The sequence below is a fragment of the Phocoena phocoena genome, chromosome 19, assembly GCF_963924675.1.
Source record: "Phocoena phocoena chromosome 19, mPhoPho1.1, whole genome shotgun sequence".
NCBI classification, from domain to species: Eukaryota; Metazoa; Chordata; class Mammalia; order Artiodactyla; family Phocoenidae; genus Phocoena; species Phocoena phocoena.
Genome location: NC_089237.1, coordinates 51741507 through 51760303, shown reverse-complemented (window position 1 = coordinate 51760303; position 18797 = coordinate 51741507). Strand labels below are relative to the sequence as shown.

The window sequence follows — 18797 nt, the reverse complement described above, 5'->3', positions numbered from 1 at the left end:
GCGCCTAGAACCCGTGCTCCGCAACAAGAGAAGCCACAGCAATGAGAAGCCCACACACCACAACGAAGAGTAGCCCCCACTCGCCGCAACTAGAGAAAGCCCATACAGCAACGAAGACCCAACACAGCCAAAAATAAATAAATAAATTTATTTTTAAAAACAAAGGAAATGAAATAAAAGCAACCTCAAACCCTGAGAATGCCGTCTTATCGTTTACAAAACACTTTCACAATCATTGTCCTGCTCAAGCATCACAAACATCCCACAAAGCAGAGACATTTTACAACTGTGTAGACCAGAAAACAGGTTCAGAGGAAAGCGACTTGCCCATAAGTAAGGCAAGAAGCCAAGACTTAATCACAAGCCCCAACTTGGTCAGCTTGGCAAAACTGCAAGCAGCACACCAGCTGTGTCTCAGTCAACCTCAGATAAACCTCTCTGCAACCCAGAAAAATGCTACCTGGGCAGCTCAGGTAATACGCAACCAAATCAAGGTGATGGGATTTCAGGAAACCACCAAACCACCAAAGCCAACCCCTGGTATCACCCCCACACACAGGGACACAGCCAACTTCACAAACTGACCTCAGCCTCTGACAGTCCCCCGACCACATGGACAGAGAGGGTCCACCAGGAGCCCCCCACCCCAACTCTGGCGTGTTGCCAGCTGGCCCTCACCTGGCCCAGACCTTGTCCAAGCTGACCTCCCAACTCCCCACCATCCCAACATACCTGGTCCCGTGTCCCAGCCCTCGCTGATGAGATCCACAGCAGCACAAAGCAGCCGGAGCTGAAGCCGCTGAAACAAAATAGAAATCAACAGGAAGTGTGAGAATCACCTTCTGACAAAAAAGGCACAAGGACAGGAAGTGGGTTCAGGCCAGGAAGGCTGGGGCCGGCCTTCTAGAAGTGAGGCAACCCTGCCAGCCTCATCGCTCAGCTGTTGTTGAACAAGACTTCAGGGCTGGAGAAGGGAAAAAAAGAAATTCAAGCCCTAACTCTTTAGCCAGAACTTCAAGCTTCCCCATGTCCACTATATGCATGTATGTCTCCGGCCCTGTATTTGAGGGGAAAGGCGAGGGGAAGAAGAGATGCACAGAGCCTGGCAGAGCACACATGTGGTACTTAAAAGAAAGAACTTGAAGTCAGATAGCCTCCACTTACCACTTTTAGCGGCGAGACCTTGAACGGGTTGCCGTGCGTCTCTGCATCTTCCCAAAATGAAATGCCGTACTGACCTCACACTATTGTTTGGGCTTAAATGAGATAACGTGTGTAATTGGCTTCATATACATCCAATTAGTCCCTTTAGTGGGCTGTGGCGTCCCCCCTCCTTTCTGCCTCTCCAAATCTGACCCACTCCTTAAGTCTTTGTCAGGTCAGACCATCCTGGTCTGAAGAGTCACCCCAAACACCTCTCACCTCCACAGCGGCTGCAGGTCCCGTGTGTCATTAAGTCCCACCACATAGGACAAGCACCATTGCTAAGAACTGCTACTGAGGCCCTTCACTGATCATTCCTTCCCATGGTGATGTTTATCTCCCCAAGGTCACCCAGAGAGGGAAAGGGCTGCATGGATTTGTCTCTGTATCCCCAGGAGCATCCAGCAGAGCACTGGAAGTTAGTCCATAAATATTCATGGACCTTTAAGATGCTATGGGGCTTTCAGACTGACTGCGGGCAGCTGGGGAGCATGCCGACCCGCCCTGGAGGAGGCTTATGCGGGATTTCAAGTGATTGCCAGAGGACCCACCTGTGGGTGTCAGTGGCGCACCATCTGAAAGCAACATCATGCACTGGGATGCAGTTATATTCGGACCAGAAGGGACATCCTTTGAAGATGGTACTTTTAAACCAGTAACAGAATTTTCTGAAGAGTATCCAAATATACTGCCAGCTGTTAGGTTTTTATCCAAAATGCTTCATCCGAATGTGTATGCTGATGGTAGCATATGTTTAGAGATCCTTCAGGATCAATGGAGTCCAATACATGAAGTAGCTTCTCTCTTAACATCAATTCAGTCCCTGCTGGATGAACCGAATCCAAATAGTCCAGCCAATAGGCAGGCAGCACAGCTTTATCAGGAAAACAAACGAGGAGATGAGAAAAGGGCTTCGGCCGTTATTGAACAAAGCTGGAATGATTCACAATACACAACTGGTCTGTTCATCTTTTTCATCATTGTTGTGTGTAATTTACCTCGCAGTAGAAAGGCTAACAAATTTTAAGTGCCACAGGTTTTCAGGATTCTGCAGGAAAAAAAAGTCCTTCAGTTTAGAATCTACAAAAGCTAGTTAGTGTATCTTGATTAATGTACTTTTTATTGCATGGTGTGAACTAAGTTGTTGCTTACATAAAGGTGTAATATATCCTGCTTGTATTTTTTCCAAGTGTATAATGTTAGTGTGGAGTTTTCAAGACAGAATCTGCACATTCTGTAAATCTGTACTTTTTTCAAATATTGAATGCCTTATTTTTTAATTCTTTAGATTTTTTAATTGGAGGAAAGCACTTAAAGTTTTTTATATATGAACATTACACGTAAAGCTGTTAAAATACATAACTTCAGGGCAAAAAAAAAAAAAAAAAAAAAAGATGCTATGGGGCTTCCCAGGTGGCACAGTGGTTAAGAATCCGCCTGCCAATGCAGGTGACCTGGGTTCAAGCCCTGGTCCAGGAAGATCCCACATGCTGTGTAGCAACTAAGCCCTTGCACCACAGCTACTGAGCCCACATGCCACGACTACTGAAGCTAACGAGGCTGGAGCCTGTGCTCCGCAACGAGAGGCCACTGCAATGAGAAGCCCATGCACCGCAACGAAGAGTAGCCTCCGCTCGCTGCAACTAGATAAAGATGCGCACAGCAACGAAGACCCAGTGCAGCCAAAAATAAATAAATAAATGTATAAAAAGAAAAAAAGATGCTATGGAAACACCACCCTATTTAAAGCGTTTTGGTAAACTCCGGCATCTGGGCTGAGGTCGCCATAGCAATGGTTTTGCAGGCTGTAGCAGAGCCTTGCAGGAGGGCAGGACCAGGGCGATCCCTGGCTCCTCTTAGCTCTTCTCACAACCCCTAAAGCCCCTAGAGATGTGAAATGGGGGAGTGTGATGAAAGCTGCAGCTCAAGCTGCCTGGAACTACTGCTTCCCATCCCGCCCCCATCTCCCGAAGGAAGCCCGCGTAGCCTGCAGCCTACTTAAATCTCCCTCAAAAGCAGCCTTACGTTTACAACCTGATCAGGAGACCTGCTCTCCTCCTGGCTCTCTGTCCTCAGCCAGATGACAAAAAGGTCCCCTTTTTTTCAGATGACAGATATCTTGATAGCTAAGATGGCACCTTCTTAAGGATTGCCCCTCACCTCTTGCTCCCTCCAAGGTACCACCCCACCAGGGCTGCCCGTCTCAATACTTCTCATAGTGTAACCCCAAGCCTTGTTGAGGCTTACTAGGCGCCAGGCACTGTGGTGTTTTACATACAATATCCTGCTTTAACCTTCAAATAACTCTCTAAGTAAAGCCGTCACCATTCCCATTTTACAGATGAGGAAACTGAGACCCCAAGAGGTCACGCAACTGGTCCAACTTTAACTTGTAGACATTTCAGATTTTACTCCAGGGATTTTACTCCAGGAAGCTGCAAACTCCCCCACCTCCCACATCGCAGAGAAGGGACCTTAGAGTCAGCATGTTCTAAGTTTCGGAACTACTGAGTGTGAGTCATCACCAGGGAGCTAGTTCGAAACGCGGAACCTCAGGCCCCACCCCAGTCCGACTGAATTAGAATTTGCATTTTCACAAGAGAACCAGGTGATCGGTTTGCTCGTCAAGGTTTGAGCCACTGAATTGAAGAGATGATGGAATTCAGGCGCCCACAGGCAAAGCAAGCATAGAAAAAGAACCCCACAGGGTTGGGCTTCCCTGGTGGCGCAGTGGTTGAGAGTCCGCCTGACAATGCAGGGGACACGGGTTCGTGCGGGCGAGCCCGCGAAGCTTCATCTGCTGCTCCTCATGGCTCCCCGTGGCTCGCATTACCGCCTGAACCACACCCCCACCCCCGTCCGTGGAAAAATTGTCTTCCACAGAAACCCATCCCCGGTGCCAAGGTTGGGGACCGCTGCTCTAGAGGAATCACAGAGCCAAAAATTAGGGGTCCGAAGCTCCCGGGGCCTCAGTTTCCACTTTCTAGGTGCTCAAGCAAAATCTCAACTCTGGAAGTCTGGAGAGCAATCGGACGGCTTTAGAGCGCCACCTGCTGGTCTTAGCTATGCAGCTATGCGGCAGCTACTTGTGTGCGGCGACCGAGCCTTCTCTTGGGGATTTTTGTAGTTTTTCCCAGCCCGGTTTATTTCTCTTCCTTCTTTAGACTTCAACATTCACCATTCGTTATTCCTATCACTGGTTCAGATAACTCCATACTCTCTAAATGACAAGAATGCAGCACCTCAGGTTTGCTTGCTCCCTTGAGCTCAGTTCAGTTCAATTGATTAGGGGTGTAAAGCCTAAGACCTGACCATTTCTCTTTTCACTAACATCAAAGCAAGTGGTGAAACCACGCCCTTAGTGTTACAACCAAGGCATAAAGATTTAAAACTGATCCCTATAAGAAAGTATTTGCAACATTCACATGGACATATTTCTACTTACCTATATTTAAATCCATCTAAAATCAATAGCAAAAGGAAAGCATCCGAAGACTATACAGGGCAAAAGATACAGGTAAGCTCACAGCAGAAGAAATATAATTAGTCAAAGACATTTTTAAGAAATGTCCCTATTTTAAACCTTGCTTACCTTCTTTTTTTTTTTTTTGCGGTACGCGGGCCTCTCACTGTTGTGGCCTCTCCCGTTGCGGAGCACGGGCTCCGGACGCGCAGGCTCAGCGGCCATGGCTCATGGGCCCAGCCGCTCTGCGACATGTGGGATCTTCCCGGACCGGGGAACAAACCCGTGTCCCCTGCATCGGCAGGCGGACTCTCAACCACTGCGCCACCAGGGAAGCCCTTTCACTATTATTTTAATGGTTATCAAGCAATCCCACTCCCCAGCTAATGCAAGAATCTTAGGATTGATTTAACTCCATATATCCTCCTCCTGCTTTTTGGCTATTATTGTCAAGTATTTTAATTTTTCATGCATTTTTAAACTTAATATATTATCAATATTATTATTCTATACAGTCAATATTCGTGTATTTTTCCCACACATTTCCCTCTTGTCATTCATTCATTCTTGCATGTCTTTGCTTCCATTGGGTTCACTTTCATTCTGCCTAAAGAATGTTCTTTAGTAGTACTTTTAGTTCAGCTCTCTCGGCAATGAAGTCTCTATTTTCGTTTGTAAACCTCTTTGTTCCACCTTCATTTTTTTTAAATTAATTAAGGTCTTTTTTTAATTTTTTTTTTTTTTTGGCTGCTTTGGGTCTTCATTGCTGTACACGGGCTTTCTCTAGTTGCGGCGAGCAGGGGCCACTCTTCAATGTGGTTCGTGGGCTTCTCATTGCCATGGCTTCTCTTGTTGCGGAGCACAGGCTCTAGGCACATGGGCTTCAGTAGTTGTGGCTCACAGGCTCTAGAGTGCAGGCTCAGTAGTTGTGGCGCATGGGCTTAGGTGCTCAGCAGCATGTGGGGTCTTCCTGGACCAGGGCTCAAACCCGTGTCCCCTGCATTGGCAGGTAGATTCTTAACCACTGCGCCACCAGGGAAGCCCTCAGTCAATTTTTTAAAATAATCTTTGACTTTGGTTTTCAGAAGTTTTACTAGTTTGCCCAGGTAGGGATTTTTTGTATTTATTTTGCTTCAGATTTGTAGTTTCTTGAATCTGTGTTTTAATGTCTTTCACTAATACTGTAAAATTTGTAATCAGTAACTCTTCACCTATTGCTTCAGAACAACTCACTCACTCTCCCTGAATCCAATTAAATGTATTTAGACCTTTACATCACATTCCATACTCTCTTATGCTCTTTTCTGTATTTTCCATCTTTTTTTTCCCACTCCCGTGCTTCAGACTGAATATTTTCTACCCACCTGTCTTTCAGTTTACTAATCCTGTCTTCTGTTATATCTAACTGACTGTTGGGAATTCCCTGGCAGTCGGTCCGGTGGTTAGGACTCAGCACTTTCATTGCTGTGGCCTGGGTTCAGTCCCTGGTCAGGGAACTAAGATCCCACAAGCCTCCCAGTGTGGCCCAAAAACAAACAAACAAAAAACTGCTGTTAAACCCATCTATAGAGTTTTTTTGTTTTGGTTTGGGTTGGGTTTTTTTTTTTTCTGTTTTTAAGTAATTGTATTTTTCAATTCTAGAGTTTCCACTTGGTTCTTTTTAAAAAATTGTTTCTAGTTCTCCATCTACTTTCTTGAATGTATTAGAGTCCATGTACAATAATACCAATATCTTTTTCTCCTTCAGGTCTACTATTTATTTTTTTCTCTTGGTTTTTGTTCATTTGGTCTTGTCTCTTAGTATATCTGTTAACTTTTGTTAAATGTTGGATGCTGTGTAGAACGAAAAACCATAGAGGCTCTGTATTATGTTATTTCTCCAGAAGAGATGGCAATTTCTGGGGTTTTTCTTTTGTTTTGGGGGGCGGTTTTGTTGTTGTTGTTGTTTCCAGGCAGTTAGAGTAGGGTTAAGTCATTTAATACAATCAGGAACTGAGATGTTCCTGGCTTTGTATGGGCTGGTATGTTTCTGGATTGCCCTTGCTCCTAGATCATAGCCCTTCAGGGGTCTCAGCTGAAACCCTAAAGTGTTTCTCAGGTCCCTCTTTCTTGTCAGCTCCTGAACTCCTGAGCCTTGTGATAATGCCAAAACTTTAGGCCACCATTTCCTGCTCAGCCTCAATGCCTCCCAAGCAAATCAGCAAATTACTGTGAGGAATTTCCTTAAGGAAAGCAGTGGAGATGATCCCCCTCACTTCAAAGGGTTTTCCTTCTGTACAGGATCCTGGTTACTTAAGTTCTGCCCACTTTGGCTACTCTCTAAAGCCTTAAAACAGCTGTGAGTGTGTGGCGGGGGTGGGGGGGAATCTAATTTTTACATTGTTCTCTAAAAGAATCCTAGCCTGATACAAGCCACTCTGTCATGACCACAAGCAAAACTCAACTAATGTACATTTTTAAAAAAGATAACTCTGGGGACTTCCCTGGTGGCGCAGGGGTTAAGAATCTGCCTGCTAACTAACGCAGGGGACACGGGTTCGATCCCTGGTCCAGGAAGATCCCACATGCTGCAAAGTAACTAGGCCCATGTGCCACAACTGCTGAGCTTGCGCTCTAGAACCCACAAGGCACAACTACCGAGCCCACACACCACAACTACTGGAGTCACGGGCCTAGAGCCCATGCTCCGCAGCAAGAGAAGCCACCACAATGAGAAACCCACACAACGCAACGGAGAGCAGCCACCACTCGCCGCAGCTAGAGAAAGCCCATGCGCAGCAACGAAGACCCGACACAGCCAAAAATAAATAAATAAAATGAATAAATTTTTTTAAAAAATGAGAGTGTATGGGAGTACCCTGGTAGTCCAATGGTTAGGATCCTGAGCTTCCCTTTCACTGCAGGGGGCACAGATTCAATCCCTGGTGGGGGAGCTGGGATACGCAAGCTGCAGGGCGTGGCCAAAAATTAATAATAATAAAATAAATAAAAATAAAAATGAGGGTGTAAAAGAAAATTTATTGGGGATCACAAGATAACAACTGAAAAAAATCAGATCCTGAAAGTATTTATTCAGTGTGATCCCACTTATTTTTAAGTCATCACATATTATAATTATATATTATATAATATATAATTATCTTTAGCATAATCATATATATATATAATAATATATATAGGGGCTGGAAGAATAAACACCAAAATAGTTATAATAGCTATGTGTTGAGGTGGTATAGAGCTTATGTTTTTCCTTTTCACGTGTGCTTGTATGAAATTTCCACTTTTTTTCAACACTAATGCTATTTTTATAATCAGAAAAAATACAAAAAATTTTTTTCACTCCTGACTCTGTCCCTGACCCTGGTCTTACCTGTCGCAAGCATTGAGGCCTCTCGGCTGTCAGGGAGGCTTTCAGTTCTGGGATGAAGAGTGAAGACTCAGAAAATCCTCCAACAAAGACTGATTTCAAGCAGTCTTTCTTCTGCAGCTGCCACCACGCCCAGGAAGTGGGGAGAGGTTTCCCTTCCACATACCGCCCAGCGAGCAAATCTCTGGGCTTCCCCGCTCTTTAGCTTCCCTTCCCCCACCTGTCTCAGAGCATCTCGGCCCCCTGCAGTTGGCGATTTGGGGTCTGTGTGTTTTACTACGGTGGGAGGGCGTGGGGCGGGGCGCACGCAGACCAGGTGAGTTGCAGGACGCAGCCCAAGGCGGCTCGTGCGCGGCTGCGGCGTGACTCAGCCTTCCTGCTCTCCCAGTACCCCACCCCTGCTGCCCTCTGTCTCCTCCCGCAGCCCTCACCCTCGGGTGACCGTCCGTCCTTGCCAGTTTCATTCGCAAGTCGAAGCTATTTTTCTCCTTTTCTCAGGATTCCTTCGGTTGACCCCACTCTGTGGCTTCCCGTCCAATAGGCTCTCAAGCATTGAAAGCCAGCCTCGGGCTCAGCCTTGAAAAATCCTGAAGTGGCTTCTTTCGGCTCTGAGATCGGCTCCGGACCTTGGGGGTCGTCATCCCCCAATCGTACGTCTCAGATCAGCGTGCGCCAAGGCCCGTGCGCGCCACGACTTCCGGTGGTACACAAGAGAAACTTTTTTTTTTTACTTAACAGTATGTATTCATTTTGCTGTTTATTAAGAATATAATTAGAGCATCAGACCTGTGATTTCACAGAATGGATGCTCAGAATGAGAGAGGGTAGGTTTTTGTTGCTGTTGTTTAAAGAAAAATCAAGTAAACAATCGTACTTAGATGTTGCAAAAATTACCAAGACAAACCACTAAATTAAGATTTCCCCGGGGGGATTCCTCCTTTAATAGCCCCAGATTCCGCCACAAGTCCCTCCCTCTTCCCCAGCCCATCTTCCCTCCACTCCCCAGACTCACCTCCTGGAGAACCTGTCCAAGATCATGCTTTTTCAGGAACAACATTGGTGTACAGTGGCTGAGTAAGGCTCTACCCCGGTGGTAGGCGCATCCTCCTGTCTCCAGCCAGACCTGAGGTTTTCAGCCCACTATGACTTTGAGGGGGGAAACTTGGTATGGATTGCAAAGGCGTCTAGAATAGAAAGGAGAATAACTTTGAGAGAATGCATTGTCCAAACTTCTCTTGTGTGCCACCCCTCCACACACACACACCCCGTACACGTGAGCTAGGCTTCAGAGGTTACCTTTATTCATTTAACAAACATTGATAGGGACTTCCCTGGCGGTCCAGTGGTTAGGACCCCAAGCTTTCACTGAGGAGAGCCTGGGTTCAGTCCCTGGTCGGGGAACTAAGATCCCGCGTGCTGCCTGATGCGGCCCAAAAGAAAAAAACAAAACAAAACAAAAAAAACCACATTGATTTATTGAGCACTATTGATAGACACCAGGCCCACAAAAATGGGCAGAGATGAGTTAGGATCCCCTCCTACAAGGTCTTAAAAGTTAAAGATGTCAGAGGGGAGGTGATGAGGTAGAAAGACATTCCAGCCAGGAAAAAAAAATTTTTTTAAAGGCATTAAAAAAAAAATCACAGAGCCCCAAAAGCCTGAGGCCTTCAAGGTATCTAAACTAAAGGCCAGCACTTTGGCCACGCTGTGTGGCATGAGACAGCCAAGGGCAATGGGATGTCCAGAGACAGTCTGGGAAAGGCAGTGAGGCCTTCATGTGCCGGCTGAGGAGGGTGGGCTTTGTACTGAGGGCAGTGGGGAGCCATGGAAGTTTTCAGAGGGAGGAGAGGGATGCAGGGTAACATCTGTGAAGATGCTCTTTGGCTGCTGTGTGCTGGGCTGCAGGTTGGACTGAGGGGGCTGAGGGCCAAGGGGGGCAAGTTGGGAATGAGAGCAGCCCTTGTCCGCCTACCAAGCCAGGTGCCCTGGCAGGGCCTGCGTTCTGTTCAAAGGCCCCAGGTCTCCCCTGTGCTACCAGCAGCCCCAGGCTATGTAATAAGGGTGGGGGAGAGCCCAGGGGACAAAGGGAACAGGTAAGACAGAGTGAGATTTTTCAGGGGTGTGAATGAACTGAAATCCCAAAACAGCCTCTGAGCTGGCTGGAACCAAGCAGGGCCCCCTGCAACTGGATGCAGGGGTGGGCACTTGACATTTGATTTGCATTTCCCTGATTGAGGCAGGAGATAGATGGGCTCCAGGTTAGACATTTACAACTAGCCTCCTGTTTACACTTCCTGGGGTGAGAAGAAGAAGGGCTCCAGGTGGGACATTCATTACCAGCCCGGACATTCACTACCAGCCCCGACATTCACTACCAGCCCCCAGCCCCGTTTACATTTCCTGAAGCAAGAGACACACGAGCTCCAGGACTACATACTTATGACCAGACTCCTGTGTATATTTCGAGATCTGCACCTCGATATAAAAACCAGCAACAGAAATAGGGTAAATAACCATACATTGGACATTTTTATGGCAGGGACGGAGTGGGACTGAACTCTGTTAAAAGATCAAGAGGTCATACATTTCCTATCCTTGGAGCAAGGGAAACATTGCACATGTGCAGAAAGGCTCATTGGGGGTCAAAAATGAGGGGGCACCACCCCATAATATGTGATGCTAAGGCTATCCCATAGGCAACTAAGAAGCCCGCATGCCACAACTAAGAAGTCTGCATGCCACAACTAAGACCCAGCACAGACAAAATAAATAATAAATAAATATATATTTTTAAAAACTGTCCTACGTCCTACTCTGTTAGGACCTTGCTAGATGGCTAGAGGCAACCTGATAAATAAATTCAAGCTAAGCTTTCCCCAGCTGATATACTTACTCTCTCAGTGGGTAAGGGGTGTTTGTGTGTGTGTGTGTGTGTGTGTGTACGCATACATATACATACATATGTAGCTATGATTTTTAAAGTGGAATTCTTATTTTGGAACACAAAACCATGACAGACTATGATAATAAATACTTATATATTCAAAGTCATCCTCAAAGTCAAGCTTCATGGCAGGGCAGGACCAGTGGAAAAGATTTTCCACTGTAACCACATCACATTAGACCAGGGGTCCCCAACACCCAGGCCGCGGACCAGTACCAGCCTGTTAGGAACCCGGCCACACAGCAGGAGGTGAGCGGCCCGTGAGTGAGTGAAGCTTCATCTGCCACTCCCCATTGCTGGCATTACCGCCTGAACACCCCCCCGCCCTCCTGTCCACAGAAAAACTGCCTTCCACGAAACCGGTCCCTGGTGCCAAACAGGTTGGGGACCGCTGCATTAGTCTGAGTCGAAGGACAGCCTGGCCTGGCTCAGTCCCCTCCCTGGGAGACACACACAGCCTTGATGCTGGGTATTTGGGGCTTCTTTTCAGGGACCCCCAGGAAGCCCTGGCAGAGTCAGAAGCCACACTGCTGAAGGTGCCCCTGGAGGTGCTGATAAAAGGAGAAAGATTTGGCCAGCCCTCTGGGACTAGAGTTGCAAAACGAAATATAGGATGCCTGCTGAAATTTGAGTTTTAGATAAGCAATGGATAATTTATTAGTATAAATAGAGCCTAAGTATTAATTTTTTTTGGTTTATAATGTAAGTTTCATGCACACAACATTTTATTTCTACTTCTGTATGCACTCCAGCGTGCTCACTACCATAAGTTTAGTTCCCGTCTGGGGCTTCCCTGGTGGCGCAGTGGTTAAGAATCTGCCTGCCAATGCAGGGGACACGGGTTCGAGCCCTGGTCTGGGAGGATCCCACGTGCCACGGAGCAACTAGGCCCATGAACCACAACTACTGAGCTTGCGTGTCTGGAGCCTGTGCTCCAACAAGAGAGGCCGCGATAGTGAGAGGCCCGCGCACCGCGATGAACAGTGGCCCCTGCTCTCTGCAACTAGAGAAAGCCCTCGCACAGAAACAAAGACCCAGCACAGCCATAAATGAATAAATAAATAATTTTTTTAAAAAGTTTAGTTTCCGTCTGTCACCATACAGTCAATCCCCATTACCCATGAGTAGGTCCCAAATATTGCATTGAGCACCCTTATACTAAAAATTGTTTATCTGAAATACAAATTCATCTGGGCTGTCTGCTTTTTTCGGGGGGGGGGAGGCTGAGCCACGCAGCTTGTGGGATCTTAGTTCCCCAACCAGGGATTGAACCCGGGCCCTCGGCAGTGAAAGCACGGAGTCCTAACTACTGGACCACCAGGGAAGTCCCCAGTCTGCATTTCTATTTGCTAAATTTAGGCCTGCCTGGGTCTCCTCACAGCCAGTTCCTGGGGAAAGAACGTGAGAGACCATTGTGACAGCTGGTACAGCGTCCGTGGGCGAGGTGACCAGGTGCGATGCCCTGACCGTCCTCCCCCGCCCCAGCCTCAAGGTGGTCATGGAGCCAGGCCAGGGTTGGTTGGGTGAGGGAGGGGCCGTCATGGGGTGGTCACACTCATGCTTGGCTGTGCCTTGGATCCAGGAACCTCCTTTGTCAGAAGAAAACCAATTTCTCAAGGACTCTTGCCTTATTCTTTTTTTTTAGGCCTCACCACACGGCATGTGGGACCTTAGTTCCCTGACCAGGGATCGCACCTGTGCCCCTGCAATGGAAGCACAGTCTTAACCACTGGACCGCCATGGAAGTCCCTGCCTTATTCTTGATTATTTTTTCCTGATCTTGAAAGAAACACACATTCAAATATCACAGGAATGTATAAGTCAGAAAGTTCCTTCAGGGACTTCCCTGGTGGTCCAGTGGTTAAGACTCTGTGCTCCCAATGCAGGGGGCCCGGGTTTGATCCCTGTTCAGGGAACTAGATCCTGCATGCCAAAACTAAAGATCCTGCATGCTGCAACTAAGACCCCTAGCAGTCAAAATAAATAAATTAAGAAAAAGTTCCTCCAGAGATAAAACTATCAAGTTGGAGGTGTCTTCCAGATTTTTCCTCTATAAAAATGATAATATATCATCATAATTTCCATAAACAGAATCACAGAGACTGTCCTGAAACTTACTGTTTCATGTGATATCAGGGACTTCCTTCCAAGCAGGTGTGCATTTCTACTTTATTGGGTTTTTTTAAAAAATAAATTTATTTTATTTTTTTTGGCTGTGTTGGGTCTTTGGTGCTGCATGCAGGCTAAGCGACGAGCTGCACTGCCCATGCTTTTCATTGGTGGCTTCTCTTATTGCAGAGCAGGGGCTCTAGGCATGCGGGCTTCAGCAGTTGTGGCACTCAGGCTCAGTAGTTGTGGCGCACGGGCTTACTTGCTCCGCCGCATGTGGGATCTTCCCAGACCAGGACTCGAACCCACGTCCCCTGCATTGGCAGGCAGATTCTTAATAACTGCACCACCAGGGAAGCCCTACTTTCTTTGTTTTACTCTGCCTCCTTCTTTATCTCCATGGTGTTTGGTCTTTGGAGCTCTGAGCCCCTTTGAGTGTGAGATGAAGGACAAATGTACATAAGCACATCACCCAAATATTTGTGTATGACTCGGTGGCAAAGCATTACTGACCCCTTCACCCTATCATGGCAGGGGAGCAGGGGGCTGGGGGAGGATCGCAGAAATGGATCCAGGAGGCTGAAGGTCTGTATGACTTTTATTGTTGGGCTGAGGAGACCTATCTCTGGGGAGCCTCAGTCAAAGAGCTCCTGGATCACCGCCTCCATCGTGAGACCCTCTGCTTGTCTCCAGCACCCATCCCTGGGCTCCTCCTTAGGCAGGGGCCCCTCCTCTCCTAGCATCCTCATCGACACCACCTGACTCCAGCAGGGGCCAAACCCCTGGGCAACGCCAGGAGCCTCCCAGCCTCAAACGGGTTGGCCGACATTCACTTCCCCGTGCTGTCCTCCCGACCTGCTCAGTCACTAGGAAATGCCTTGGAGGCAGCGGCTGTCACAGTGACAGCGGCAGGAGGACGTGCCGCCCGCCCAGCACCTCTGGGTGGCTCAGACCTGCTCCATGGAGGCCCCGGGTGGAGAGGCAGATGCTGCTCACCCTGGTCCCAGCCAAAGTGAGTCTGGGGTCCGGGCTGGGGGCAGGGAAGGAGTGGGATCCAGTCAGAGCTTGGCAGGGCTCTGCACTGACATTGGAGTGATGCCAGGGTGTGAGAGAGAGTGTGTGTGGAGTGTGTGTGTGTGTGTGTGTGTGGTGTCTAGGGGTGAGGAAGTGGTCAACAAAGCCTCGCCTTGGGAATCCAGGAGGGAAACCCGGTGCCCACAAGTCTCACTCTGCCTCACAGGCTCACTGTCCCAAGGTGGGGCGCGGGGATCATCTGGGCTGGTGACGCCCCCCTCCAGTCCTCGAGGTGGGCTGCTGTGGGTGAAACTAGGCACTGGGGCTTCATGAGGACGGCTCCCCCTGAGCTGGCCCTCGTCCTCCCCTGCCTCCCAGAAGGCTGGAGGGGCAGCCTCATCTGTAAAATGGAAATAATATCCCCCTCCCAGAGTCGCTGTCATGATGAAATGAGGAAGGCATGCAAAATGCTAAGCACATAACTAGTGTTCAATAAACAGTCGCTGTTATAATTATTTATCACTGGTCCCATCTCACCTAGGAAGACTTTTCAGCCCTCCTTCCCCGAAATTTCCTGAAGCACCAATGGGGATGCCTTTGGTAGATAATGTCTTGCACTGTTATTTAGCTAGTTTGTGCCCAAATCAGAGCATTATTCCTTGCATTTCTTCTGCTGCCCTCTCCCCTGCCCCAGCACCCGAGACAGAGTCACGCCCGTAAGAGGAACTCAAGGATGGAGAATGAAATGGAATTAAGAGAAAGGGAGGGACGCAAGGAGGGAGGCATCAGGGAGAATGAGAAAGGGAGGTGAGAAGGTGGGGATGGAGGGCGGGTGGCATTGTCCAGATGTAAGTGACATGCCTCTCCCGAAGCACACGATGGGGAAGGGACTGCACAGAGAAGCCACCACTGGGGACCTGGGATGTCTTTTGCACCCCCTGCATCCTTTTAATTTTTCCTCAAACTCAGTCCTCCCTGCTCCCCTTCTCATCCCAAGGAGGAAAGTGCTTCCTGATTTGGCTAATATCTACTCACCCACCCAATCTATCAACTGATTCTAATGTTTTCTATACTATCTATGAAATCTCTCTCTCTCCCATCTCCCTCTCCATTCTCCTTCCCAGGTGACCTCAAACAAGTCACTTCCCCATCTCTGGACCCGGGTCTGCTCACCTATAAAACTAGATTTTCCTAAATGGCCTCAGAAGTCCTTTCTTCCCCCAACATTCTCTTATCTAACTGCTTTACTTCTCCTTTTTAAATTTTATTTATTTATTTATTTTTGGCTGCATTGGGTCCTCGTTGCTGCACGTGGGCTTTCTCTCATTGTAGAGAGAGTCGGCTTCTCTTATTGCAGAGCACGGGCTCTAGGCACGCTGGCTTCAGTAGTTGTGGCTTGCGGGCTCTAGAGCACAGGCTCACTAGGTCTGGTGCACGGGCTTGGTTGCTCCGCAGCATGTGGGATCTTCCCAGACCAGGGCTCGAACCCGTGTCCCCTGCATTGGCAGGCGGATTCTTAATCACTGCGCCACCAGGGAAATCCCTGCTTTACTTCTCTTGCCTGTCTTGATAATTTACTTCTTAGTTACCCAAACAACTTAAGCGATTGATCATCCCTCCTTTTAAAAAAATCTTTATTCAAGAAAACTTATAAATGTCCCCTAGGCTCTAAAGTTTCATGAAGGGCTTTTTTTTTTTTTTTTTTTTTTTTTGCGGTACGCGGGCCTCTCACTGTTGTGGCCTCTCCCATTGCGGAGCACAGGCTCCAGACGCGCAGGCTCAGCGGCCATGGCTCACGGGCCCAGCCGCTCTGTGGCATGTGGGATCTTCCTGCACCGGGGCACAGACCCGTGTCCCCTGCATCGGCAGGCGGATTCTCAACCACTGCGCCACCAGGGAAGCCCCAGGAAGGGCTTTCTTGATCACTGCTTATCTCCAATGCCTGGCTCAGTACCTAGCCTGCAGCAAGCGGTCAATACATATTTGTTGAATAATTGGATGGATGGAATTGCCACCATATGCCTGTGGGGAATAATGAGATGCAGGGGGACATTTTAGCAGTTGGTCGGCTTAAGAAAATCAAGGTCATCCTGAGAATAACCCCAGTTTAGACACTTGCAAGTGTGTTATGAAACAAAAAAGTAAAAAGTCTGAGAAAATCTGGAATCACCATCTTAATGATCTATTGCCCATCACTCCCCTAATCTATTGTCATCCTGTTCAGTTATTCTAATTTGATGGGAGCTGCCCTCTGTCAGGGGTGTGATATTCTTTAGTCACTTATGTAATAAGGAACATCTGGGGAGGAGAGGGAAGGCCGGGGAAGGCAGATGCCAGGAGGGGAAAGGGCTCAGCCGGCCTTAACAATGACACCTACCGTTTATTGAGCACTTACTGCGAGCCAGACTCTTCACTCATGCTACCTCACTTAATACTCTGGACAACGCTGAGAGGAAGGTGGTACGATTATAATCAACCCCACCTTAGAGATGGGAAATCGAGGCTCAGACAGATTATACAGATATATCCTTGGGTATATCAAGGATTCGAAGCCAGCTTCAGAGTCTGAGCACTTGAACCCTCACCCCAGCCTGGAGGCCACACTGACCACTTCAGAGACCAAAGCTTGAAAACCCCTGCAAAGGCTTTGGTGTTGCCACCAGGGTCCCCAGTCCCCTACCCCTCCCTCTACATATTTTTGCTCTTTCTTGGTTATGGGACCAAGTTTTCAACTTGGCAAAATGGACTGGGAACCAAGCCAGGAGTGGGGAGAGATTCCAAAAGATTTGTGATTGAACCAACTCTAGTTTGTCCTTCCTAGTAACTAATCTTGTTCTCACTACGTCATCTCTCAGACCTGGGGGCTGCCACACAGCTCTAGTTATCAGTGTGTCCAGGGGTCTTCTGTCTACATCCCTGATGGAAGAATATATCAATAACAGGAAGAGGCTGTTCTAGAGGAGTTTAGATGACACAGCTGTGATACTGGGGACACGTTGAATAATGAGAACACTTGGACCACATCACATACCCAAAGAGGTGTTTCCCATCAAGGTTTACACCTTGGAAAACTGGACTAAATCCAACAATGTCGCCGTTGCTGACAGCATCGCTGGAGCCTCTCTTTAGCGCTCAGATAATGTTAGAAACCCACCTGTTGCATCATGGTGACTCCTTATCTTTGATTTAAAACAATCTCATGCCACTTGAGCAGTCATTTGCCTTCTCACCAGAATGGGCACCCGGTGACTTTTGGCCATTTCCAAATACCAGACGTATCCTCGAAGGATGAAAATCTGCCTTCACAGAGGTTAATCAGAAGGTTCTCTCGCAGCCTCGGGTAGGCCTCCGGGAAGAGTCTGAAGGATGAGTGAGCTGTGATGGGCAAAGGAAGGAGCCCACAGCTCCCTGACGTGACCGCGCGGCCAGCCAGCGGTCATTTGGATGTTTAAGTTTGGAGTTTCATTTTCAAATCCCTCATTGCTTTACAGCCACACGTGGCACACAGGAGTGCGGCGCAGGGGCTGCACACAACCCAGTGGGTCGGCCAGCCCGAGCGGGGAAACGCAGCAGCAGCAGAGGCTGTTCTGGAAAACGGCCACTCTGGGCACACGCCCACACTGAGGCCTGGACTGAGGCCGCGGGTGCATCCGCTTAGCCACCTGCTTCCCCTGGGAAATGGGTCCTCCGGCCTCCACTTCGGGCCTGGAACCAGGAAGCGGGAGGGGGTGACCTCACAGGGAGTGCCCGTCGGGCTGGAGGTGGGAGGCTACACCTTCCCCGCCACCCACCTCCTTCCAGAGCCCAGCGTGGCTGGGAGCTCTCGCTATTTGTCTCCCAATCCCCCTTCCGGAAGCGGCCCCCCATCGCTTCCGGTGGGTCCGGGGTTACTTCCGGTAGACCCTGGAGGAGGAGCAGCGGGAGAGGACCCGGGAGGAGGGGGCGGAGGCAGCGGGGTGCCGGGAGGCCCGGAGGGGTCCGGCAGGGGAGCGAAGGAGGGAAAGGCGCTGATGCTCTGGCCCTTCTCGCCCACAGCCAGGGCCCTGCCCTCCCGTGCGGCCATGTCCGAGGGGGAGAGCAAGGAAAGCTCGGGCGGCGAGTGCCCCGTGTGCTACGAGAAGTTCCGCGAAATGGAGGGCGCCAGCCGGACGCTGAGCTGTGGCCACATGTTCTGCCATGACTGCCTGGTCAAGTACCTCCTCTCCACGCGCGTGGACGGGCAGGTCCAGAGGACCGTCGTCTGCCCCGTCTGCCGCTACGTCACCTTCCTCGGCAAGAAGAGCTCCTGCTGGCCCTCCAAGCTGGACAAGAGCGCTCAGACCCTGGCCGTGCCCATGGGCCTGCCGCCCGTGCCACCGCCGGACACCCTAGGCCACGCCAACTCCCTGGCCCTCTCCCAGCCTTTCTGGAGGCCGTCCCCGAATCAGGGCGTCCAGCTGACCTTGGACCCGCCGCCCGGCCTACTCCAGGAGCCGCAGATCTTCATCATCAGCTGCCACGGGATGCCCCTGGGGAAGCAGGACAGCATCCTGCCCGGGCGCAGCCAGGCCGAGCTCTTGGAGGCCTCCCCGGTGCCCAGCTCCACCCGGTCGTTCTGCAGCCGCTCCCAGGCCCTACTGCTCATCATCCTCATTGCCGTGGTGGCCATGGTGGCTGCCATCCTGCCCTGGGTGCTGCTGGTGAGGAAGCACGCGTGA

General features: G+C 49.3%; 1 protein-coding gene and 1 pseudogene across 1 annotated transcript; both read left to right on the top strand.

The window, feature by feature from the left end:
• The first annotated feature begins 1717 nt into the window (after positions 1 to 1717).
• On the top strand, positions 1718 to 8474 carry LOC136139175 (ubiquitin-conjugating enzyme E2 B pseudogene; annotated as a pseudogene).
• A 9687-nt stretch (positions 8475 to 18161) lies between these two features.
• On the top strand, positions 18162 to 18797 carry RNF222 (ring finger protein 222). The gene has a single exon (XM_065898104.1). The coding sequence runs from the start codon at positions 18162 to 18164 to the stop codon at positions 18795 to 18797; it is 636 nt and encodes a 211-aa protein (XP_065754176.1).